Source organism: Mauremys reevesii, linkage group 7 (assembly GCF_016161935.1).
Source record: "Mauremys reevesii isolate NIE-2019 linkage group 7, ASM1616193v1, whole genome shotgun sequence".
In the NCBI taxonomy this organism is placed as follows: domain Eukaryota; kingdom Metazoa; phylum Chordata; order Testudines; family Geoemydidae; genus Mauremys; species Mauremys reevesii.
The window spans coordinates 101,188,946-101,214,974 of NC_052629.1; the positions used below are offsets into that span (position 1 = coordinate 101,188,946).

At 41.5% G+C, this 26,029-nt stretch overlaps 2 protein-coding genes across 15 annotated transcripts in view; one reads left to right on the top strand and one right to left on the bottom strand.

Annotated features, from left to right (window-relative positions):
• The window catches only part of CCDC66 (coiled-coil domain containing 66), a 90,447-nt gene extending 84,233 nt beyond the window's left edge, over positions 1 to 6,214 (top strand). For 3 of the 8 annotated variants that reach the window (XR_005601211.1, XR_005601206.1, XR_005601210.1), the window contains exons 19-21: positions 2,221 to 2,570; positions 4,107 to 4,345; positions 4,956 to 5,573. The gene's annotated coding sequence lies outside the window, so the exon portion shown is untranslated. Of the gene's footprint in view, positions 1 to 2,220; positions 2,571 to 4,106; positions 4,346 to 4,955; positions 5,576 to 5,930 lie in introns of those variants that run through there. The other 5 variants (XR_005601207.1, XR_005601209.1, XR_005601202.1 and 2 more) reach the window with 4 other exon arrangements.
• Positions 1 to 26,015, bottom strand: part of TASOR (transcription activation suppressor) — a 56,304-nt gene extending 30,289 nt beyond the window's left edge. For all 7 annotated transcript variants that reach the window (XM_039546915.1, XM_039546913.1, XM_039546914.1 and 4 more), the window contains exons 1-7: positions 25,500 to 26,015; positions 15,976 to 16,121; positions 13,803 to 13,895; positions 12,019 to 12,091; positions 10,736 to 10,827; positions 10,190 to 10,348; positions 1,587 to 1,714 (exon numbers count right to left, since the gene is read on the bottom strand). In XM_039546915.1, the coding sequence (XP_039402849.1) occupies positions 1,587 to 1,714; positions 10,190 to 10,348; positions 10,736 to 10,827; positions 12,019 to 12,091; positions 13,803 to 13,895; positions 15,976 to 16,121; positions 25,500 to 25,878 (1,070 nt within the window). In that variant the 5' untranslated portion in view covers positions 25,879 to 26,015. The remainder of the gene's footprint in view (positions 1 to 1,586; positions 1,715 to 10,189; positions 10,349 to 10,735; positions 10,828 to 12,018; positions 12,092 to 13,802; positions 13,896 to 15,975; positions 16,122 to 25,499) is intronic.
• Between the last annotated feature and the right edge of the window lie 14 nt (positions 26,016 to 26,029).

The window sequence follows — 26,029 nt, forward strand, 5'->3', positions numbered from 1 at the left end:
CTAGGTTATCAGTTTTTCTGGGGCAACGCACATCCGGGGGAGGGGGGGGGGTGGAAGACGAGAGGAAACTAGCCAGGATTTTGCTTACACACAGGGTTTGTACTGCTTTCTCTGTATCAATTTCTATGCCAATATAGTTAAAACAGTACAAACAACCCCCTAGAGTGCATGCCGTTATACCGGTATAGCTTCAGTGTGCAACTTATAGGAATAAGCAGCAAAGAGTCCTGTGGCATCTTATAGACTAACAGACATTTTGGAGCATGAGCTTTCGTGGGTGAATACCCACTTTGTCGGATGCAGGGTATTCACCCACGAAAGCTCATGCTCCAAAATGTCTGTTAGTCTGTAAGGTGCCACAGGACTCTTTGCTGCTTTTAGAGATCCAGACTAAGACAGCTACCCCTCTGATAATTGGGATAGCTTATTCCTATAAGTAAGCATCTTTTATAACAGTATAACTGCATCCACACTAGGGAGTTGTACTGTTTTAACCATATCTGTCAGAGCAGCTTCACAGATACAGTTAAAAGCAATACAGAAACTGCAGTTAGACTAGGCCGAAGAGAATACTTTAGTAGCCATTATATTTCAGGAGCAGCAGAGAAGCTGGATCCTCTTCGCAACAATTCTAACCCAAAAGGAAGACCAATGTACTTCTGATTGTTGTATGCGCCTCCAAACCTCTAAGTGAGAAGGTGGACATTCCATAACAGAGTGGGATCTGACAAACCCTTTCTCCGTACCAGGTTGGGGAAACCAGATTGAAAACCACATCCTATGTGAATCCTTTAAGTTGTGGGTGGCAATTTCAAACTTTGGCAGATCAAGTCCAGAAATGCCTTTGCTGGAAACGATAAGTCAATCTTTCTGCCTTCGGTCTCCACAGAATTACCAAATTCTTAAGTAATTTGCACGAATATACACACGGTACTTTAAAAAGGGACACCACTACTGAAGCTGGTCAGATAGTTTAAGCCTACTTCTGTTACAAAAAGCCACAAAAGGTTACTATAATTGAAAGGGATCCATTTTTCAGTTTACTTTGTACCAATTTTGTCTATAGTCTGTTTCCTCTGTATAATACGAGATTTTCCCTGTTTGTGTTGCTCTTTCAGACAGACAACATTTTTCATTATTACAAAAGTGGAAGAACATATTATTGTAAGACCACACACATTGGTGCAGGGCTTGCTGTCGGACAGAATACATAAAATTACTTTTAAAATTTCTTTTTATACAAAGACTAGATTTCAAAATTGATTTTAATATTTTGTAAAATTTAGAAGTTTTTACAGAAAATAAACACCTCTCTGGTTGAGCAGCATGGTTTTCAAGTGTGGAAGAAAAGCAACAAAACTATGTTCTGCACAGGTCACTGTGCTGCACAAAACAATACTCACAACCTTTCAGAGTGGGCTTGAAGTCTCAACAGCGAGCCCTTAATTTCCCCAGTATTAAATATGCACACATCACCACTATTCGGGGATAGTAATGCTAAACTGAGTATGTTAGGGATTAAAAGTCTCTTCACGTTCAACACTGACTTTTTTTTTTTTTTTAAATAAACCTGCATTCTACCTTACCTTGATGGGGGCAAAAACTTTGGTACTTGTACCATTTCATCCTTGTAAGCAAATGAAACAACAGCATATGGACACACGTGTCTTGGTCTTCGTCTTATTTCATCAAAGCCATATTCATAAAAGTAGTACTAATAAAAGAAGCAAAAGCACAAATGTTAACTAAATTAGAAATCTGTTCAATTTGTATTTTGCAAGTTTACCAAGAGCTGATGAATGGTTTCCAGTTCTTTTAGAAAATGTGCCACTAGTTTCACAGCCATCCCTCAGAAGTCCTGTATTTTTATTAGCCAAAACAGTTTTAAATAATCCAGAAATGAATGCTTTTGAAGTATTAAATTATGCCAAAAATGAATAGCACAGTAGATTAGATTTTAAAAAGCATAAGCTAATTTTACTAACTGGAAGAAATATTTTCTACGAAGCTTAGTGTATAGAGTACAGACAAAAATGCAAATTCATACACATTTTGCAGTCTAAATTATATTATACATTAAAAACCACCTACATTAAACAGAATATTAAGGTTTCAAAGTCAAGCACTCAAACATTTCCTATACAACCTTAATTCAGCCACTTTAGGCATATCTATTACGCCACTCTTTAATTATATCATTATATACTATTTTTCCTACAGGCACAAAGCTTTATTCAGTGCACAGGATGGACCTGTTGTAGGGATCAACCAAAGTTGTGTACTACTGGAGAGACTTATCTGCAGGACCCCAGCTTCCTTTGTTGCAGAAGTTTCAAGGTGTGTACTGAATGAAAAAAGGCACTACAAGAAGAGAAAGTATTGTGTTTAAGAGTATGTCTACACTACCCGCCGGATTGGCAGGTAGTGATTGATCTATCAGGGATTGATACATCACATCTAGACGAGACCTGATACATCGATCCCCAAACGCGCTGCCTATCAACTCCGTAACTCCACCAGGGCAAGAGGTGGAAGCGGTGGCCGTCGATCCTGCGCTACGAGGACTCGAAGTAAGTGATTCTAAGTCGATCTAAGATATGCAACTTCAGTTACAAGAATAGGGTAGCTGAAAGAGACATATCTTAGATCAATCTGCACCCCCTGGGGTAGACCAGGCCTAAGGGAATTGACTACTGGCCAGAGAATTGGATTCTATCCCTTCTTCTGTCACAGAGTTCCTACGTAATGCTACACAACTCACTTACAGGAAAGGTTACTCATCCTGTGCAGTAACCGTAGTTCAAGATGTGTCCCCCTATGGGTGCTCAAATGCTCATGTGCATTCACTTAGCAATTTCAGTAGCAGTGCTTGTTTAATCTATGCATCTGCCCTACGCATCCTCGTGCCCCACACCTAGGCTATATAGGGCTGTGTGGGTAAACCACCCCTTAGTTTCTTTTCTTCATGAGACTTTGCAGTAGAGAACGCCAAAGCAGAGAGGAAGGAGGACAGGTAGTGGAACATCTATTGGGGCACACACACACTGAAGAATTACAGTTACTGCAAAGGGTAAAGTTTCCTTCTTTGAGTAGTGTCCTAATGGTGTTCCAATTCAGGTAACTTTGAGCAGTATCCCTAGGAGGAGTGCGCTTCGGATAAGAGTCTAGTACAGAAGACAGAACTACACTGCCCACTGCCACAACAGTTCTAGAGGCATGGACCAAGAGGCACAGTACCAGTCCTACAGATTTCAAGTATTGGAACATCTTTAAGGAAAGCCATAGATGTTGACTGAGACCTAAGGGAGTGGGACAGAGTCCTCGCAGGAGGCTGGACATTAGCAACCTCATAGCACACGATAATAGATCCTAAAATCCACCTGGATAGTCTCTGGGTAGAAACAAACAGTGGAGCCTTTATATCTGTTGGCAATGGAGGCAAATGGTTGAGAAGATGTCTGAAACTGTTTGCTCCTCTTGAGATAAAAAAAGCCAGTGCTCTTCTGGACATCAGAGGTATTGAAAAAAAAAAAAAGCTTCCTGACCAGAGTTTAGGGGGGCAAGGGGTGTGTGTAAAATGTATGGTTTGGTTCAGATGAAACTCTCCAAAATTTCTTCCTAAGGTATTATTGATGTGGAAGTAGGGAAACTTTGTCCTTGAAAATACTGTAAAGGGAGGATCCACTATGAACGCATCAAATTTCCCCAGTTCTTCAAGCCAATATAATAGCTATTAAAAAGGCTGTCTTTATGAATAGGTATAATGAAGAGCAGGTCACTATAGGTTCAAAGGAGGTCCTGGGAGACCTGAGAACTAGATTAAGATCCTAGACCGGAGCAAGGTCTTTTACTTGAGGGAAGAGGTTCCCCGGTCCTTTAATACAGTGGTTCTCAAACTAGGGCCGCTGCTTGTTCAGGGAAAGCCCCTAGCAGGCTGGGCCCGTTTGTTTACCTACCGCGTCCACAGGTTCGGCCAACTGCGGCTCCCACTGGCTACGGTTCACCACTCCAGGCCAATGGGGGCTACAGGAAGTGGCGCAGGCCAAGGGACGTGCTGGCTGCCCTTCCTGCAGTCCCCATTGACCCGGAGGCCCCTTTGTCTACAGGAGGAGAAAGGCATCTGCCGAAGGCTGAAGGCCACCTCCCCCAAACAGAACAGACAACACTTCCTATTTGTGGAAGAGGCAAAGAAAGCCAATTCCAGACAGCACCACATTTGGAATACAGCGTCTAGGATCGGCGACCTAGCTATCTTTCAGAGTCCTGGAAGAGGCCTCTGCTGAGAACATGGGCCGTGATGTTTTGTATTCCAGGAAGGTGCACTGTTGAAATGTGACTACAAAAGGTTATACACCAATTCCATAACTTTATTACTTCAGTACACAGAGACATATCTCGCTCTGTTCCACAGGTTAATATGAAACATGCAAGCCTCATTGTCCACCAAGATTGATAGACTTCCCTCAGAGATAGAAAGTGGAGAAAGGCATTTCTGACTGCCTGTAGTTCCACCAGGCTGATGTGGAGACTGGTCTCCTGAGGTGACTATGTCCCCGGCACTATATGGACACAGATGCACTCCATCGGAGTAGCAACACATCCCATAGTATGGTGACCAATGGTACTGGCTGAAGAAACGTCGGTTCCGACATTGTGGGGATTCTTCCACCAGTCTAGGGAATCTTCCACCTGTCATGGAAAAGAAGTTTGTTTAAAAATCAAAGCTGCATCTCCTGATTAGTCTATCCTGAGCCATCTGAAAGCCGCAAAGATGTAACATTGCATGATGATGGTGCAAGCCACCAGGTGACCCGGAAGCTGCAAATAGAATCCTATTGAGGTTTCAGGGTTCACTTGATTGCTCTTGACAAAGTTATGAATCTGTGCATAGGAAGATAGGTCCTGGCAGTCAGCAAATCTAAAGATGTCCCTTATGTACTGTATTTTCCACACAGGGGTCAACGTAGACTTTGACATTGAGCTGAAGGCCTAACTGCAGAAATAGCGATAGGGCCCTGTGGGTGGCTGACAGCACTTCCCCATAAAAACCAACCCTTGACCAACCAGCTGTTTAGGTATGAGAATACCACACCTGCCACTAGACGAAGGTGAGCAGCCACCATCACTAGAACCTGTTTGACAACTCTTAGAGTTGAGACTGAAAAGAATCGAATGGTATCGAAAGTGCTTCTGGCCTTTCACAAAATGTAAGTATGTTCTGAGAGCCTGGTGTACCACAGTTTGGAAATGTGCGTTTTGTAGGCTGAGGGCTGAAAACCAGTCCCCTGAATCTAAGCATCATCACTGCCAGAGTCACCAGTCTGAATTTTTGGGACTTCACAAATTTGTTTAGGAATCTTAGATCTAAAATACCAGTCTCCATCCTCCATTTCTCTTTGGTATGAGTAATTAACTCACATAGAAACCGTTCCTCATGTAGAGCCAGGACAGACAACTGCTCCTAGCAAAGGAGGGATTTTATCTCCTTTCTTAGTAGGAGCTCATGAAAGGGGTCCCTGAAAAGGAATGGGAGATGTGAAATGGATGGCACAGCCCAACGTAACCATCTCCAAAACCCATTTGTCTGTGGTAATCCAGTTCCATGCATGTTAGAAATGGGAGAGCTGGCTTCCAAATGGGGGGGGGGAAGGAGAGAAGAGAGGCAGGCAGGCAAACTGTTGTAGCTCGCAGGCTAGAGTGAGGAGGCTTCCCACCCTCAACCAGCCAATCAAAACTGGTGCTTTGATGATGAAGCTAGTTGTGTACTTGAACCAGATAGTTTATGGTTCTCTTCCTCTGGAGCCCGAGCTTCTTTCTTGGTGGTTCTGTGGGTCTCCAGAACCTGGAGAAATTTATCTTGTGGGATCTCTATGCAGTGTGTGCTCTACTACTAAGCTCTTTTATTTTTGTATTTATTTTTTTGATTGCAGGGGTATAAATTCCCAGTAACTGCAGACTGGCTCTGGAGTCTTTCAGAGTATGGAGGGACTTATCTGTGTTCTCTGAAAACAACGTAAGCCCACCTAAGGGAAAAAAGTTCTTCACCATGCTTTTGGCCTCCCTTGGGAAACTGAACTGCTGAAGCCCACAATGACTGCTATCAGAAAGATGGAACAGGCCACAGTGTCTACAGCATCCACTTGGAGAGATGTCTGGGCTAATAATTGTCCTTCTGCACTAACAGCTTAAAATTATTCTTTGTTCCAGAGGGAGGTTCTCAATAAATGCTTACACTTTTTGTAGTTCATGTGATTGGCTTGGTAATTAAATGATCTGAAGTCAGAGCATCACCAATAAATAAGACTTCCACTCAAAAAGATTGAGGCGCTTCTGGTCCTTGTTACATGGGATCACCTTGGCATCATGTGGTTTTCCCTAGTCATTTACTGCCTTCACTACCAGTGAATTAAGAGGGGGTGAAAAACAAAAATTCAGAGTCCTTTATCAGACCTTCTGCACGTTGTTGGCTCTGTTGCTGGAGTCTGCCAAACCACCCTTGTGGGATCCAATATCGCCTCACTGATTGGGAGGTCAGTGTTGTCAGTTGGAAGATACAACAAAAGTTACTGGGTGACTCCTTGACCTCTGCGAATGGCATCTGAAAAAAATGAGTCTGCCATGTACCTTATGATGTCTTGGAATTGCTTAAAGTGAATAGCCACAGGTGGTGGAGGGGCATTATAGCTTCATCAGCTAAAGATGAGGAGATAATAGACGAGGAGGCTACTCCTCAAACCACTCTAACTTCTTGTTCCTCAAAATGTCTCCCCCACTGAGAAAATGCTCTGAGGTAGTAGAGAGATTGTCTCCCCCTCATCCCAGCACCCTAGGCTCAGAGCCCTAGAAACTGCTGTCTGTAAGCAGCCCAGGGATCCCAGCGTGACCATGGGGGGTGGGAGATTAGAAGGTGTTCCATATGGGAAAGCAGGGTGGCATCCAGTGTTTCTTCCACTGCTTGTCATGTCTTGTCCTAGATTACTCCCTATTTCTGTGGCCTGCAGAGAAAGTTCTGGTGAGGGCAGGTAGGAGACCCTGTACTAAGAATGAAGAGGCTGGATAGATGGAACGAAAGTCCCCTTCATCCTCTTCTTTATAGAAGAGTGGATGAGCCACAAATGAAAATGGTGATGAATCATGTAGGTGATAAATGGGCATCCAGTTAGAGACTGAATCAGTCTCAGTACTAAGAGACCCACTGTGCCCATGATTAACAGAGACCGTAGTTTCTCCACTACAGTTAAGTCCTTCTAATACCAAAATTCTTGCAGTACCAAATAGGATGGTCTCCCTGGAAGTAGATTGTAGTGAGGGTTTAGAATGTTCCGATGAGGTGCCGAGATATACACTTCAATCGATATGGTATTAATGGATCCATCGAGGGCAGTACCGGTGGTTGAGGAATGCCTCTCCTTGCTGTCCCTGTTATGCCTGGTCAGTACTGTGGCTCTCAGAACAGTGTTTGCTTTTGGAGGAGCGTCTTGGTTTTCCAGCTTTGAGTATTACTGGAGGTACCTGCAGCCTCCATGGAACCGAACCAAGAAGTCGATGATTTGGAGACAGTTGACTTAGAGGGAGACTTGAGGTCATTCTGGAGCAGAGTCCTTGAGACGAGTCAGTTTTAATTCTTGGGGCCTTTAGAAGTCTCTGAGGCCATCCCCTTCGACAGAGATTGAAGAGGCACTAGATCTGCCTGGAGACTGATGCAGAGGCAGGTTCTCCTGACCTGGCTGCAACACAGGGCAAAGGAAGCATTCCATCATAAGATGCTATGGAGAGTCCAAAGGACACAACCCTGTGTTCATAATGGTTGAGCCCCACAGTGAATCTCAGGAACTTCTATGGGCCAGGTGGGTGGCTAAGTTGGTACACAGCATGGACCGAGGAGGTGTCTTGCAGTATGAAAAGAGGAGGTATAAATCCCCAGAAAACATAGGAGAGCTTTTTAATACTTCGGTGGGTGCAAAGTACTGTCTCACTAAACAGCTCTGAGACTTCAAAGGATAAGTCCTCAATTGTGGCCTGCACCTCACTTAGCATGGCTGATGCCTGGAGCCATGACGCTCTGCACATGGTCACTGTGGATGTAGCCAGAGTGTCAGAGGCCTCCATCACCACCTGAAAGACGATCTTGGCCACCAGCTGGTTTTCCCCACTTAAGTCCTTAAGCCCCTCTCTGCTTTCACGAGGGAGCTTCACAAATGAGGGTGTCACCCTATCCATACTTGACCAGTAGGGCCTGGCAAACTAGCCAGATGCAGCTGCAGCTACGCTGAAGGATATGACTTTGGGGAGGGAGGGGGAAGAGGATGGAGGAGTGATTTGGGGTCCTTTTCCTTTCTTTCCTCTTGTAAAACCAACATGACTAAGGAGTCTGGGTTGGGGTGAGTATAGAATTATTTAAATCCCATAGGGAGTGGGAGGTAATCTGGTGTGTGTTGATCTGTTTCACAGTTGGCAGTTCTGTGGCTGGTGTCTGCCACAATGCTTTGGCGAGGTCAAACAGTCCATCACTAATGGGAGGGTTTTCCTGGCTGGACCAGCTGACAGGATGTCAAACAGCTTGCGGGATTTCACCAATATGACAGACATCTGTCTCCAGAGTCCCAGTAATCCTCACAAGTAACTCCGCGAACACTTTAAAGTTATCAGGTGCCAGTACTGATGCCAAGGCTATCACTTCAACACATGAAGATGAGAGCTCCTTTGGCATTGACATGGTGCAGGAGTTGCTCCGCTTCTGGATATGGCCCTGCCTGATATTCAGGCATTGGTGGTCTGGCCAGGGATGCTGGTGCAGAGAGAGATCTCTTCCTCAATGGCATCAGAGACTGGTTTTGCAATGTCCAAATGATGGGCCATAGCACCTGCAATAGGGCCAGAACAGCATGCCATAGGAGTACAGCTGAGTTGCTGGGTGTTGTCAAGACTGGCACTGAATGAGTCAAGCCAGCAGGGGGTGACCCCTGCAGGGGAAAAGCCAGTAGGGCTCTTAATAGCAGTAATCACAGAGCTCAGCGGAGATGGTTCTCTGCTCAAAGACAGGGAGCATATGTGCCCCAGTGATAGTGAAGAGTAAACTTCTTTTAGGGGTGGCACAGACACACAAGGCACACTAAGTATTAATTCTGTACCAGTGCTAGTAAGAGGCTGGGCACCAACAATGGTCCACACCAAGGAGTGCATTGTCAAAACCAAGGATGGCAGACTCCACAGTGTCACAGGCTTCTCCATTTTTATGGGAGGATGCTGAGCGTTAGTGCAAGGGCACCAGAGCCATGTCAATGCCAGGTCTTTTCTTAGTGCAGTCTTCTCCACAATGGTCTTTGTCATCACTTGTCTGTTCAACGTGGCACTGACTTATCAAGCAAGACTCTGGAGTTTGCCTCTTAGCAGTCTGAGGAGACCTTTGTGGTCTGTTCAAGAAAACGCAAATCACGAAGCTGAAGTTCACGCTAGCAGAGAATGACAAGCATCTGAGATGTGATATCCTCGCCCCACCCCTCCTAAAAAAGAAGCGGGGGGAGGAGGGGAGAGAGACATCTCCTGTGTCCATTGTTCAGGGGATTAATCCATCACAGGATGGATAAGACTTGAAGTCAGGGGGTGGGCTGGTCTCACCAGTAGAGAGTTTGAATCAGTCCTTGGAGGTCAAAATATAGGAAAATGAGAAGTAGAAGTCTTTGAAAAGTTTTAGCCTGAGCTAACAAGCAGCAGTGGGGTCAGACACTCATCAAATTCCGTCTCACTGCCACGGGTGGCAAGAGGAAACTGAGGGATGGGGCGGGCATGCCCTCGTACAGGAGTATGAGGAGACAGAGTACGTACACTGATCCAGCCACCTTTAAAAAAGAGCCACTCTGTTCTTATACAGGTGAGGTGTGTGCTCACCTGCAGTGGGATCCACAGTGACACATACGCAAAGATAATATTTTAGAGAGGGAGAAACTTATTGTGAGCTTAGCAAAGGAATACAGAACCACTTACAATGTTTTCATTACAACAGAATGAAAAACTATGTTGAGATATATGTAAGATTTTAGAACAGGCAAATATCTTACTTGTCCAGTAAGGTATCAGGTAATCCACATCTGACTCCCTGTCTGAAGTGTTAAAATCTGTAACACTACACCACCATGCTTTCTTTTCATAGACACAAATATACAATATATAAATGAAGCTGCTCTCCTACCTGAGTAAGCTCATAAGCTCTATAAGCCAACAAGGAATTTACTTTATTAGCATTCTTTGAAACATGACACTCATGCTTTGGTGTTGGATCTAATGCACTTTTAGCTGTTGATTCCATTGTTTTCACACCCATGTGGTCATATACGCTTTTCATTTTTCCCTATAGAGCAAAAAGGAATTGCAGGGTTAATTTCTTAACTATATCAATCGTTAGAGCAGCTACAGATAAAGTACAACAGCACTGTAAGAATGAGGTAACTGACATTTAGTTACAAGTATTTATAAAAGTCATTCTCGTTCCATCTTTTTGAAGAAAAAGCAAAATTGTAGGAACAAAAACTGCAGAGAAAGAGCTAAGTTGTGGTTTAAAGTTAATATATGCTTTTAAATAAAAATTACATATTTTCTTCCTACTACAGAGCCTTGTATACGTTCAGATTCTCTCCAAAAATTGGTAGCAGAATTCTATAACAAGCCACCAAAAGCAAGAAAGCTTCAGTAATAAGAAATGCAGCCTTTAAAGATAAAAGCTAAGAGCAGAAGTTACCTTTATTATTTTAAAAATAATCACATCACCAGTTGCTCCAGCTTCCAGGGGATTAGCTTGTAATAAATCAGCATATCTGGAGAGATATACACCTGATGAGGAAGATAGAGTACAAAGTTAAGAAAACAAAGATTCTTAACATTAAGATGTTACAGTTAGGAGATTAATCAGCATGACAAGAGTATTAGCCATTTCTATAATAAGACAAATATCAGTTCAGTAAAATTGTAGCAATATTGTAGCTACATGGAAGGGCAAACAGACTAAACTGCTTGATGAGAAGCATAACAATGTTTCATGCTACTACATCAAACTGTGGGCAACATTCCACAGTTAAGTTTGGCAGAACTTGATTTTTTTCTTTGAATCAATTTTTATTTTTACAGTTGCAGGGTTGGGAATAGGCAGAGCTGACAGTGCTGTTGCAGGGGGCTTCCTGTGCTGCCAAGCCCAAAACATCAGGGCAGAAGGTGTGCAGGTGGCTGCAGTCATCCTGCCCCAGCAGAGCAGAGTCCCGATGACAGCAAAGATTATGACAAGCCCCAGCTGTGACCACCGTACTGCTAAAATAGTTCTTGCGCAGGGATGGCTCCTACACTCTGGCTGGTAAATGACTGAGCAAGACCATGACAGTGGAACCGTAGAGAGAGCCCTGCATGGCCATGGTGCTAGGACACTGGATCTCTGAAGGTACAAGATATAGGGAAGGCTGGATCCTGGTGGGGCACATCACAGATTCCTGGCCAGAGCCGTGTCTGTCAGCCTTTCCCCCATTGTTTGCCTCCGTGCAGAGTTTCAGCTGAGTTGGGGGTAGTGTTATGCTGGAAGGACTTAAATGGGTGCCCTCAACCAGTTCTTTGATCGACAGACAACTGCAGCAGCGCAGAACTACAACTTCAAGCTAAACAGATCACAGGGGCTAAATGTGCTCTCTCCCCCCAATTTGGTTTTCCAATTGTCCCCAAAAATGAATAGGATTCTGCCTATAGATGCCTAGAACATTCCCTGAAAAATTTTAATTGGGTAATTCATTCTTACATCTGTGAAATCTATTTTTAAGACAAGCTTAATTTTGTTAATTCGTATATTTGTGAACTGTACTGCTCCTGAACCAAAGGTCATTACCTGAAATCAGCTGGGTGGGATTTTTCTGAAGTGTAAGTGCAAATTTTGGGAAATGCTATAGCAAGGACAATAGGTTTAAAGTAATATCACATTCATATTGTAAAAATCATACTGTATGATGTAAATATACAGAAAGAAAAGAAAAGATAGATAGTTACCCATGGAAGGGCTGCCAAGAATTGTTATTTTGGAATGGCCCGCCTGTAGCCCTTTTTCACATATATTTTGCACCTGAATTGAACAAATATATCTAATTTTAGATGCATACATATTTGGCAAAGTAAAGTTAGACTATGAGTGGAACAGGCAACAGTTTAATAAACCTCTCCTTTTTATGAGTACATATTCTAAGTTATATTTCTATGCGAAACACTTAATACAAAATTAGTGTAATCTCAATTATAATTGTACCTTATGTTACTGTACAACTCTTAGGCCTGGTCTACACTGGGGGGTGGGGTGGGGGGGTCGAACTAAGGTACGCAACTTCAGCTACGCGAATAGCGTAGCTGAAGTCAAACTACTTACCCGTCCTCACGGCGCGGGATCGACGTCCGCGGCTCCCCCGTCGACTCCGCCACCGCCGTTCGCGGTGGTAGAGTTCCGGAGTCGACGGGAGTGCGTTCGGAGTTCGATATATATCGCGTCTCATCTAGACGTGATATATCGAACTCCGAGAAGTCGATTGCTACCCGCCGATCCGGGCGGGTAGTATGGACGTACCCTTAGGGAAGTAATTCTCAAATTTTGTACCGGTGACCCCTTTCACATAGCAAGCCTCTGAGTGCGACCCCCCCCCCCAAATTAAAAAAACACTTTTATATATTTAACACCATTATAAATGCTGAATGCAAAGCAGGGTTTGGTGTGGAGGCTGACAGCTCACAACCACCCCATGTAATAACCTCGTGACCTCCCCCCCCCCTTTTGAGAACCCATCTTAGGGCATAAACTTTAATGCATGCCAAATATGGACACTTTTGTTTGCTGTGGAGGCAATGTGTTTATTGATATAGGTCTATACAACTTAACCATAGCCATCTAAAAAATTATAGAAAATAAGATGTTCTTGATCAACAGCCACACACTTGAATGTGTAACTACTACATTTTGATGACTTCTCTCTATCATAAAAGGTAAAGAGAATACAGAATCTTTTCTTCCTCCACCCTACATCCATCATAAGGTAGCAGCAGAAGGGCCCCATCCAATATGGTGCCTTTCCTATAGGATCCTGATTGCAAATATGGCAGATTACGTAGGGCTCTTGGGGATATACAGCCTCATTGAGGAAGACATTTTTAATATATAATTTATTTTCATACAGAGTCTGATCGCAGAGGACGTACACCCCAGAAAGCAGCATGAAGTTTTTTTTTTTTTTTTTAAATACTCTCCCTGCTTTTACATCAGAAGGAAGGGACTCACTGCAATAGTTCCAACTAGCCAATATGTCACACAACAATTTTCAGGGGGGTCTCACTTGTGTTCATGTCAAGAGAAAGGCAGTACAAGTTACCCAAAGATCCCCCCAAAAAAGTCTCAAAATCAAGCAGGCAATATCCCTTTTTGAGGTGTTAGAGCATGCATATTTTAAAAATGCCAAATGTTTAAACACGCAATAGGTAAAACTTAGAATGCTTTTTTTGGGGGGGGTGGGGGGGTGGAAAATAAGCATAAGCCTAAGCGGTCTGATCCCAAAAGGTAAAGAAAATAAAACATTTGTAACTGGAACCCTAATTACACAGCGTAACAGATCAGTTCTGTGACAACATTCCTCTCTTCTGTAATTACTATGGCTCCGTTGTGCTGAATTCTGCAGATGTAGAACACATATCGGTAGTTAGTGGAAACTAAAGTCATCAACAAACAATTCTGTTTGAAAAACCATCCCAAAGAAAAAATGAACCTAAGCTATTTTATAAAGCTTGTCTCTACTCACCTGAGGTCGATCAACCATCAGAAACGCATAGGATTCAACAAGCTCTTTTTCTAGGCGACCATCACATTTCAGTTCTCTGCGTTTTTCTGTGAACTATTATCAAACAAAATCTTAATACATGCAATGAAGAAATCAGTATTGGCACAATCAACTGCCACCTGGCTTCCAAGAAGTCTAATTTGGCTAAGTTACAGTCTACACTGTTAGCTCTAGGTGCAAATAATCAAAAGGCCAATTTGAATTAGGTTAATGTTTCAGCACAGTTTCCAATAAACAATTTTAGAAGAGTGTGTATCCTTTCACCTTGGAAATGGGAGGGGGAAGCATTCAGCTTAAGTTCTCATATATCATTTTGGACTTGCATTCTAGATCAACTTCTGAACCATAGGACTTGCATCATCACTTCTGACCACTGATTTCTGTTGCACAAAAACCAAGTCCAAATTTCATATTTTGTTAGTCTTGCCTCACTGCTATCAGTTTGTTTCTTCAGTTACAAAAATTGATACTGTTACAAACAAGCTTGCACTGGACCATGTGTTATTTTAAACAGAATAAAAAGGAAAAAAAGTTGCCCTTTAACTAGTGCTTTCATTTTCGAGAAAGGAGAAGCACATTAACAAGGCTATATTCTTCTCTCCATGCTTGAAAACTTCGTAGTATTCAGCCAAATTACGTAGTCACAAAAACACTCAGGAAATCATCAACAGTTTGTGAATTGTCTGAAAACAAGACAATACACAAGCCAGTAAAAGCTGATGTTATAGTTCTAGAATGCAGTGATTTTTTTTTGGTGTGGCACTGAGGAGACAAACAAGTTTTTTCTTCAAGAGGGTTCAGCACAGTATTTTCATGACTGCTTGTTAGTTTTAAAGTCACACTGCTTGATTTGCTAATTCAGCTATTGAACTTGTTTTGCCACTGCTTCTGAGAGAACTATAAATCTAGAAGAGATGATTTAATGCAAGAGCAATATTTAAAAGTTAAATAGACTACTATAGCTTATGCAGAAGGCATTAAACCTGTATTGGAAGATACCACCATTAATTTACAATAATTAATTATACACCTCAAAATTGAAAGAAACAGGAAGCACAAAGAAGCTCAGATCTCAAACAGTGGCACTGGCACTAGCTCCCCCTCACATTTTTTTCCCCCCCTCACTTCAGGGTGCTAGAGTTTCATCCACCATAAAACTCTTAGATATTCCTGACATCGAGCCAGCAGTATGAGATTTCTAAGCATAGTCAGTAGTAAAATTGCTGGAACAGTAGTAGTCTGGACATTTTGGGCCAGATTCTGCAATTGGATACCAGACCTCTGAAGAAGCACACAGTCTTGGTTACTGGCTCGGCTATGACCAAAAAAAGATTTAAATGTTGCAGGCTGTTTTCTGCACTACAATCTTCTGATATCTCATAAAATTTCCATTAACACTGGGCTTAAACCTAGACTCGGGGAGAAGGGGGGCACGGTGGGAGAAGAGTCATAGTAGCTCTCCTATCAGTAACTTCATGTAGTGTTAAATTTTGTGTTTACCTCAGTTCAAATGATATTCACAGCAACCAGTCTGTTTTATTCAGAAGAAAAACGAAGCCAGGCAGGCAGGAGAAACATAAAGGCCTCCATAATAGAAATGGTAGGGTACACAGCGAGAAGTGTGACACTCCACCCATTTCCCTCATCTTGGAGGCAGCAAGATCAAATCAGCAAGCCCTCACCCCCTTACTTTTTGGGGGGCAGGGACCAAAGAAGAGGGCACCAGTAACCCCCCTTCTGTATATACCATCTATTGCAAATCTGGTTAGCTCTGCTAGTAATGGGAACTTCCAAGGAGGAAAGACTAATAATACTGTTTACAAACCATATTTATTTATATTTCACATTGTGTATTATTAAGAGTCATGTTATGTTTTGAAATAGCCCTAATTTAGTTATCTTGAATTTAAAAGCTTATCAGATTATTTCTGTAGTGCTATCCATTTAAGTATAGCAACCTAATTCAAATACACACACACACACAGAGTCCTCAAGAACCCAGCATGAAGCAACACTACAAGGATCCAACACTTAAGCATATTAAACCGTTTGGCTTCAAGTAAATGGTTGGGCAAAACCACTAAAGTTTATAGCTTATACGCTGTTTCATAAACGGCAAACTGTGGGTACTCACCTCCTTTTCCAACAGCTCACTATGGATTAAGCTGGCTCTTTTGTAATTGAAATTGGCCATCGAACCTGACTCCAAATAAGATGAATGCAAAATTTTCACAACATCTTCAAACTCTCGAGATCCCATAGCTACTGGCTGAAAGAGTGCTATACAGAGAGAAGAAAGTTAGTATTAATACACATTTGAAAGCTTCCCAGTACATTTTCATTTCACTAATAGCTTTATAAGATCAAGATAAAAATCCTATTTAAGTTTAATGGCTTGATTCATTTTAGATATTTTTTGTATTAAAAACTGTCTCACAAAAAGGTGGAATTTGATGTTACAGTGCCTAGTGAATATGTAGGCTACTTACCCTGACAATAAATGGCTATTATAGAGGGGACACTAGGTTCAGCTATGGTTGCTCCCATTCTAGTTTAAGAAATTCCCCAGGACAACATGGGTCTTCTGTACAACATAATTATGCATTCACAAAGATGGCCACTTCAAATTTACTTTTTTGCTAAGCTATTGCCTAAATCTGCATAGCAGTCTCCTTGGTTTGGGTTTATCTTTCAGCCCCTCATCTCCATCCCCACAGACCATTTTAGCTGCACAGCATGAAGGCCAAATGACCAGCAGGGGACTGTAGAGCATGAAGTAGCAAAGAACTGAAGCACAGACTTGGAGAGAGAAGACCTAAAGAAATGGAGCTGTACTCCTAAGACGACGTACCAGGTATTTTCTCTACATAGCTTTTTTTAAGGTGTACAGAAATAGAGCTTTATCCTGACGATACAGGAGTTCTGGTTTGTAAACAGTTCTGCTATATACCTTCCAAATAGTGCTTTTGCCATTCTATTACTGCCTGCCTCCCGCTCTAAAAGCACAGGATGCACAGAAGTTCTAGAAGAATTACAAAAATAAAGGTGGATAAAAGTACAGAATATTTACCAAAATAGCAGTAAGTGATTTAGAGTGTGTGTCAAGGATTACACAAGACTGGGCCATGGTGTGTGCATCTGCATGGTTTTTAAAAGGGGTGGGAAAGGTGCACAAAATTAAACAGGGTCATTATAGAGGCTCCAAGTCACAAGAACATCTTGACCAACAGCTGGTAAAAGCTTGTCAGTTACTGCCAATTAGAAGACAAGGACAGCATCTATTGCTATATTTATGGTCATGCAATTGGGTCCATCTTAATGGAAAGTGAAAATAGTGAGTGCTGCATGTTTTACTTATCTTGCAAGAATGAGACTTAAAAGGTATATAAGTGGAAAAAGACTAATGAGCAAGCAGTTTGCTTTCTAGTGGCATCTAGTCAGTCATCTGACCCTTCTAAGAAGGGATTACTAGACATAGGAGTCATGATTTGTTTCTTTATGCAGTATTAAGTCACTGCCATGGTTATTTAAGGCACCTGAGCCATACATTTGTCTCTACAGGAAGGCTAAATTTAGCATGGACATAAAAAAAAAAAATTGATCCTGTTTTTATTGATTTTTTTTAAAATTTGTTACTGAAACAAGTTATCTTTCAACAGAGGCAGAAGGCTTAGTTCTTGCAGCTGTATATATCATACAGTTGTACTTTTAAAGATTTAATGCCATGGTAAGCATTAACACAAAACCTATTTGTTATACATACACAGCTAAGTATGCATGTGAACCCTATTAATGACAAAGTTTGGCTAGAGTGTGCATTATACGTATTACAGTAGAGTCTGAAGGCAACTACCAACTCATGGCCCCATTTTACCATGTATCCTACTGACATACAATACAATGGTCCCTAACCCAAACAGCTCACAATCATAGTTCAAGACATTGGGGGTGGGGGAAGACACCCAACCAAGCACAGGGAAGGAGCAGAGAGGAAAATCAGGATAAGTTTTTTCCTCCATTAATTAAAATGTATTACAGCAGCAGTTTTAGCGCGCGCGCACACACAAGAAAGAAAACCAACACACACCACACACACATTATCTTGGCTACATCTTGATTTCTTCAGATCTAAAAGAAAAAAACAAACGTGCTTTGTTGTTCACTATATTAGAGCTCTTCTTATAGGATTAAGAAAGGTTACATCAAAGTATTGGGAAATTTCCACACTACGTACAAATAAATCTGTGTGTCAAAGTTTTTAAGAAGTCACTTGAGTGATAAATCTGATTTAAGACTGCAGTAATTCTGCATTTATACAGTATCAACATGCACTCCATTCAATAAATTATGCTGGAAACAGTTTCACTATAGATTCCATTGAACTTTGATCACCATGAGGATTTCTATTTAGAGCAACTAAAAATAAATTTTCTTCAAATGTCTTGTAGTAAAAACAGTGGTTTGAAGTGGTTGTCCAGTTATGTTACTATGGCTGTTGTTGAATTCCTGTAATCTTGATGAACAAAGTTGCCCTAGCTGCTCAATGTTATGTATACAGTTCACAAGACTTGCAATATTATATACAAGAAAGGCCCCATATTACAGCAGCATATTGTCTACTTCCTCAATGCAAGTCAGTAAAAAGGCAGGTTACTGCCTATGGAGAGGTCCTGCCCGCCCTTAAAACTCTGTTGGGACATTATTAATGATGTTACACATTTGTGTTTTCTTAGACCTTGCACTCTGATGAATGATTTTTATGGAGATCAGCAGTCCTCCAAAATGTAGTTTCTTCACAAGCCTAATCTTCATTTTCTTCTACGATGAATAATGTGTTATTGACAACTAGACATCCAACAGTTTTGCATATGGCAAGTCACATAGACTGCTGTGGTATTACCACCTAATCCCTTGAACAAGGAGAGTATATGTAGTCCACAGTTCTGGTAATAACAAAGGTTTGTTTTTTAATTTCTTGGGAACAAAGTTTTATATGCAGAGAAAGACAAGCATAGCTCTTGTTCAAGAATAGGTTTTGAAAGCGTATTATGTAATTTTTTTTTACATTAAATGAAATGTTATTAACTTATGTCTATCACAAGAACTATAGTTAGGCTGAGAATTGATGCCATCTCTGAACTAAATATAGATCCATGGGCAATATAGCAATTTGAGACCCCTTAAAGCACCTTGGATTTTCCATTCAACCACTGGAAAAGTCAGGCCCCTTTAAAAAGTCAAACCAGACACTCTTAATTTTTGAATATCTTGACCCTAAGGTTCTGAATTGAAGGTGATTTAAACCCAAAATATGCATTTCACCTGAGGGGGAAAAAATGTTTAATGAAGGATCTCATTCTGTGTATGATTTGTTTTCATCAAATCAAGCACACAGCAAGGCTTTATGATGCGTCTTTTGATGATACTGTCAAAAAAAAATCCACAAATTTCATTATAGAGCAAGTTCTGTCTGTTCACATGTAAAACACAAAAAAGTAAAAATTATGTAGCTTTGTTTGTTGTTAATGTTTAAGGTACTGTAAAAGATTTAATCATCAACAGCCTTTCACTTCAATCTTTAAAAAAAAAAAAAAGGACTATTTTCTGTTGGATTTGGTTTACTGAGGCCTAAGGAAAAGCAACCTTTTCAAAGCATACAGCAAACAGCAGGGCTCTTACATCCCTATTGCCTCAGCTGCCGAAATAGTAGTTCGATTGAGTTGTTTACATGGATTTGGGGTTGGGGGGGGAGAAAGGGGGGCAGGAAACAAAACCAAAAAGCTAATTTTATTAGGGGGTGGATGGGGAAGTCATTCAACCCTGACTTCAGCCAGCAAAAACCCAGTCAGCAACGTTAACACAACCTGGGTTTCGGGAGGTTGTTTGTTTGTTTGTTTTTTTAAAAAGGAAGGGAGCATTTGGGGGTAGGTCAGGGAACATTTTTCTATACATATCACCTGTTACTTAGCCAGAGAAGGTATTTTAATACAGTTCAGGAGGCACATAGCCCCAGAACCACCAGTTGAATGTATGGTTCCTATACAGACTATGCCATGTCAAGTTTTTCGTTGCAACCAAGTACTAATTGTTAATATAGAAGTGCAGTTCCAGATCACATTGTCTAGATTACTATGCCTAAAAGATAAAACACACAAGTATTAGTTCTTTATAACCATCACCACATCCTGTAATATGTGCACACTGTTTAGATTTTAATGGCATTCATTAAGCTTATTTCTGGTCTTACTCTTACAAGGAGCTCAGGAAGGAAAGTACAATTACTAGGGCCCTACCAAATTCACAGCCATGAACAAAAAAAAACCAAAAAAAAAACAAAACAAAAAACCACACAAACACCCTGGACCGTGAAATCTGGTCTTGTGTGTACTTTTACCCTATACCGTACAGATTTCATGAGGGAGACCAGTGTTTCTCAAACTAGGGGGCGTCCCGACCCAAAATGGGGTTGTGGGGGATCACAAAGTTATTGTGGCGGGGGAGGGTTCATGGTATTGCCACCCTTACTTCTGCACTGCCTTCAGAGCTGGGTGGCCGGTGGCTGGCAAAGGGCCCAGCTCTGAAGGCAGTGCAGAAGGGTGGCAATATCGCAACCCCCTCTCCCCTCCCATTGTGTGAGGTCACAAGGTTAATCTCCTTTTGGTCAGGACCTCTACAGTTACAACACCATGAAATTTCAGATTTAAATATGTGAAATCATGAAATTTTTTATTAAAATCCTATGACCATGACATTGACCAAAATGGACTCTGATTTTGGTAGGGCCCTAACAATAACCTGGATTATAAAAATATCTGGACCTGTTTATACTGGCCATTTTCCAGTTTTTGTAATGTTAACTGCATACAGTTATGGAAATGAGAAAACTAATTTATAGCATCCTTATGCCATAGGAACTATGCTCAACAATTTGTGATATTTTGTTTGAAGTACAAAAAAAAGATTTCACTACACTTCCACAGAAGCTAGACCAGTATTATAACAGTTGTTTTGGTAGATAGAATTTTTTTTTTTTTTAATATATAAAAAAAGAGAGACTTTAATGTTTGAAATCAGATATTGGTGCTTGACTGTCTAGACTGGTGCTATGCCTTGTTTTCAATGCCAAGACACCACCATTAGTCAATTTCGATATAAGACTCTCAGTAAGCAATATCAATTCATTCAAATTATCAGATTAAATTTGCAGCTCCCCCCCTCCCCCTTTTTTTAAGAATGTTTGAACTTGCAACTACATCAGGAAAATAATCTTGCTTTCTTGAGGAATACTGACTGTCTTCACCTAACACTTCAGGTTTCCAGGAATACAAAGCATTTTCCTTCCTAGCAAATCAGTAAAAATAGCTTGATGATATTGCTCTTTAGGAATGAAGTGTTTCTGCCACCAAGATATGAAAAAGTACCATTTTCTTGAAGTCACGATTTCCTGGTGCAAGATCAGAAAGACAGACATACACTGATAAAATGGGCCATCACAATGGTTAATATAAACCTTGAGATTGTATTATTGTAGTGTCTTTGCCCCAGAAGGTCCATAAACAGTTTACAAATTCAGGGAATCACTTAATCCCCTAGGGTGGAAACGGTCAATGGTGAACAGCATGCAACCATCCTTCCAAAAGTTTAAGAAGAATAATGGAAAAATACGTATCTAATGAACTGTCAGACAATACAGATCAGCAAAAAACTATCCTCACGTGAACTAGAGTTTGGCTAACAACCCAGCACTTACAAGTGCCATGGAGTCTTTAAATGACAAGTAAGCAAGACCTAAATTTTGCATCTAGACAGAGAAGGAGGAAGTGGCACCCTAACAAGTGCTTTAGTACCTTCCTGAACTGGCATGTGCCTATCTTTAAGCATAGGAGCAGCAGTGGGACTACTCAAGCACATATTTAACTGCCTTTCTGAAGTCGGAGGCATAATGCTGATGAGTTAGTCCAACAGGGAGTTCAAAGGAAGATTGGTACCAGCACTATTGTGCACTTGCCCTTCCCTGTCACAATTGGGTGAAAGGCATCTCAAAGCAATGGCCAGGCTCAAGCTGGCCAGCTTGCAAGATATGGCTTATTAAAACACACAAACAAAAAAACCACACACACAGGAGATGGTAGTAGGGCAGTATGCTACATGGTTCATAACAAAATAGGAAACTGTACTATTATAATTAGTGCCATGTGACTAGATGCCATAAAATAGACCAAATCCTCAAGCCAAAATAAATTTAAATGTTTCCTACTTATAAATATGTTTAAGGTCATATTTCCTGAATTGTCCCTATAGAAAAGGGAGAGCAAATAAATTAAAAAAAAAAATCCTCCTGCCATTTAATGAAAGTTTATAGAAGTTCCCTCCAGGAGTTAGAGTCTAATAAAGAATCAACAGAAAGAGCCTCATTATATAATCCCTCAATTAGCGCCATCTGCTTTGTTCAGTTCACGTTAAAACATTTTCTGTAACTCTCTAGATGGTAGGCTTGGCCTTGATATCATGCTTTCATTTGTTTCTAGTTGTCATTCAAGGAATGCCTATTCCTGCTTCAGAAACCGAAGAAGCTGGTAGACCGAGGATTCACCTGTTTTCTGATTTTGCAAATTCCATGTAGTTTTAAAATTGTCTCACAGTTATTTTAAAAAAGTCCAAAGTATAATAGGTTTTAGTGTCCTTTTTAAAATGTAATGGAAAAGAAAATGTAGTTTTGAATTGCACTGATATAGTGCTATCATCATGGAGGAGCGCAAAGAACTGTTATAGGTAAGATATTATAGGGATCAGTTGCCCACAACTAAAAAACAGTCACCTCGTGAGTAGAATACAGCAGCCATTCTGCACCAGTAATGCTACAACATAGTTTTAGACAAGAGGCCAAGAATAACTTAGACGAATTGGTGGGGGAGGGGGAGAGAGAAGCAATGTTGCCTAGTGTTCCCAAGTTTGGAATTTGGGCAGGGCAGCAATATCAACATCCCTACCTTTTCAAGGAGAATCATGTCATCTTTATCAGCCATTAAATGCTTGGTGGAAGAATGAGGTGATCTTGGTTTCAGAACACATCCAGAAGACCAAAGTGCCAGCAGTGCATTGTCACTCTGGCATTAAATTGGGGTACTGGTGTAGTACTGATTTAATACCACAACTTCCCAATTCATCATTAACACTTCCTGCAACACCCAAGTTCTCTCTTGGAAGCCTTCCATCCAATTTTGTTATGGCGTCTGATGTGCCATGATATCATCATGGCTTATTATACTATGGTATTGTTATGGCAACAGCCAAGCACCCATAACAATAAACCAGCATATGTATATGATGGAATGGAAAAAAATGTTTCAAGTGTCCAAAAAAGTTTAACTAGCAAGTATTATTAAAAACAGAGACCTTTTTGGACAATATTTTAAAGAAGAAATTATGATTCACCAAAAGATGAAATCCATAAGAACATGCCAAATAAAATCTTGATGTTAGCAAGTCAGTTGGAACCAGTAAGATCAGACTAGTCTCCCCCTCCATCCCAAAGAAAGTGATAGAAGTCCTAAACTCAAGGTATTTAAAATGCTTGACTGGTCAGAAACATATACTGCAGGAAACAATCCCACACAGGCAGGTGATGTACTAGATGACCTAGAAGGTGTTTTCCAGACCTAGTTTATATATTTCAGGTTTCTCCAAATTCACAATAGAACCAAGTGCTAGACAGGTACATTAAAATAAAAAAAAATAAAATAAAAATCTATGTGATGCACTGAATGCCTCTGAGATTTGGTTCTATAACTTTGTGGTTAAAACAATCAAACTTGGTCTTGGGACATCTGAAACAAGAGGAGCCATTTTTTTAAATCCAGGAATTTTTCTAATCAGATGACCGTCAAGGAAGACAGGACATTACTTTAAGTCAGTGGTTCCCAAACTGGGATTCGTGAACCTCTGGGGGTTCATGAAATGTTACAGGGGGTTCGCAGGAAAAAAATTCCCTAATGGCGGACAGAGCTGTCCCTAGGGACTCCCAGCAGCATGGGGCCAGCAGCCTAGAGCCCCTGGACTTCCAAGAGCTAAGCAGATCAAAGCAAGCATATCTACCACACTGAGGAGATTTAAACTTCAAGACTCCTTATAAGAAACGGGAAGGGAGATGGATTTTTTTTCCTGTTTTTTAAATTAAATAGGCAGCTAGAATTGTTTTTAAATTATGAACAACAAGCTTAAACTTTGTTATAACATGCGTTGTTTGCCTGGACTGCTCAAGACCTGAATGCTTGTGTAGGAGGAACTCTTTGAGCTGGCTTCTTAAATACCTTCATGCAGTTTCACATCTGATACTTGATGAACTATAGGAGCCTTGTCTTATAACAGGCTTATTCAAAGTGATACAAGCTACAAAATTGAGATCTTGGAAGAGTTTCCATTTTCATAATGTAATAAAATACTGTAATGATAAATTAATAATAGTGTGTAATAACCATGTCAAAAACAAATTTTGTATTTCCAAGATCACTGCTCTTATAAATTACACTCAGGTAAAGGAGAAAATCCCTGGACATATTCATTTTTAGGAGGGGGTTCACAAGACTTGACGTTTTAGTGAAAGGGGTTCACAGGTTGTTAAAGTTTGGGAACCACTGCTTTAAGTCAATCAGCTCCTTTTACATTAGCCTCTGCTAGCTTCATATCCACTTTTGTATTTCTGAGAGAATCACTAACATCTTTAAAATGGGAAGGAGAAATGGAATAATCAAACAAACCTACCTTCACCTCCTCCTTACAAAACAAAATTTTAAAGTTACAAAAGTTAAACAACATCTTTGAAAGATGAAAACCCTGTATGTAAATGTTTTGCAATAGTAACTGTGGTGTTATTGAGTGAGCCCTGTTCCACTACTGGGGAAGGGCAAGAAAGGGGCAACTTTTTGGGGGCGGGGGGAAATGACAACAAAGTAAGTAAATCTTCTTGGCAAATTAACAAAATAAAAGCAAACAGAAATGAACAGAGAGTCTCCCAGAAAATGAGAGATAGCCCTGGCTTTCAGAAGAAGTTCCATTAAAAAAAATAGGAGCCTCAAAAAAGTAGCATTTCCAGTGTGAGGCACATGAATGTGGGATGCACACTTCTCTCCTGCAAAGAGATGGAGACACACGCAAGCTTTCAATGGGTAAGGAAAGAAGGGCCATCTTCTCTGCATGCGTCTCTGAAGCAGAAATGTATAAAGTGTTTACCAGCTCAATCTAAATATGGACGCACTTGTCTCCTGCAGAGAGGGAAGAAGGGGGAAGATAGAAAAAGAATCATCTTCTCTCTATGTCCGTGTGCATGTCCCACAGAGAACCATCTTCCGTGTCTGTGCATCTCAGAAGTGGGGCTGTGACAAACCGTTTCCAAGCCCACCCTGATCAAATCCAGCCTTTTCCATTTTTAAGCTACCATCTCAAATTCAAGCCTTTTTTCCCTTACACAAAAAGGAGAATCTAAAATGCCTAACACTAAAAATCTCATCCCCAGAAGCCTCTCTAATCGGAGCCATGCCACAGCCTCCTCCACACCCGCAGGATTTTGCATGCAGCTGTGAGAAGTGTATAAAGAGCCTCCCTATTGAATAAGATGAAGAGCGGGTGAGGGAGAGAAGAAGGGGGGAGGAAGGGAACAACCTTTCTTTTCTCTGCTCTTCCTGGGGATCTGAAAATTCCTCCTAATAGGCAGATCTTCAGGGGGCTTGGGAAGAGGGGGAGGACCCCCCAACACGTCGCTGGTTTGTTGTGGTAGCTGCTGCTGCTGCTGTTCATGTGCCGTAGAGACGCTGCTCTTCCGCTGGCTGCTGCTGAGATTTGGGGGGGCCTGGTCTTCTGTAGCAGCCACCAGCAGCGCCTCCTCAGCGGTACCATCAGAGCGGCCGCCATTTTGTGTGTTGTCCTCAGCTGCTGCTGCGCTGCTGCTCTCCACAGCGAGGAGGCCCCGGTCGTTCTTCTCCGTCCGCTGAAGCTGCTCCAGCTCTATCTCGCCACCGCCAGTAACCGCAGCATCCGCCATTGAACTCTATGGCGGGGAAACAACCGAGCGCTAACAACTGTTTTTTCTCCTCTTCTCCCACGGAGCCACCCCTTCCCAAGCGCCATGCACCACCCGCCCGTAGCCTCTACCGCGCTGCGCCGCTCTACCACTCCGGGGGCTCACTTTATGG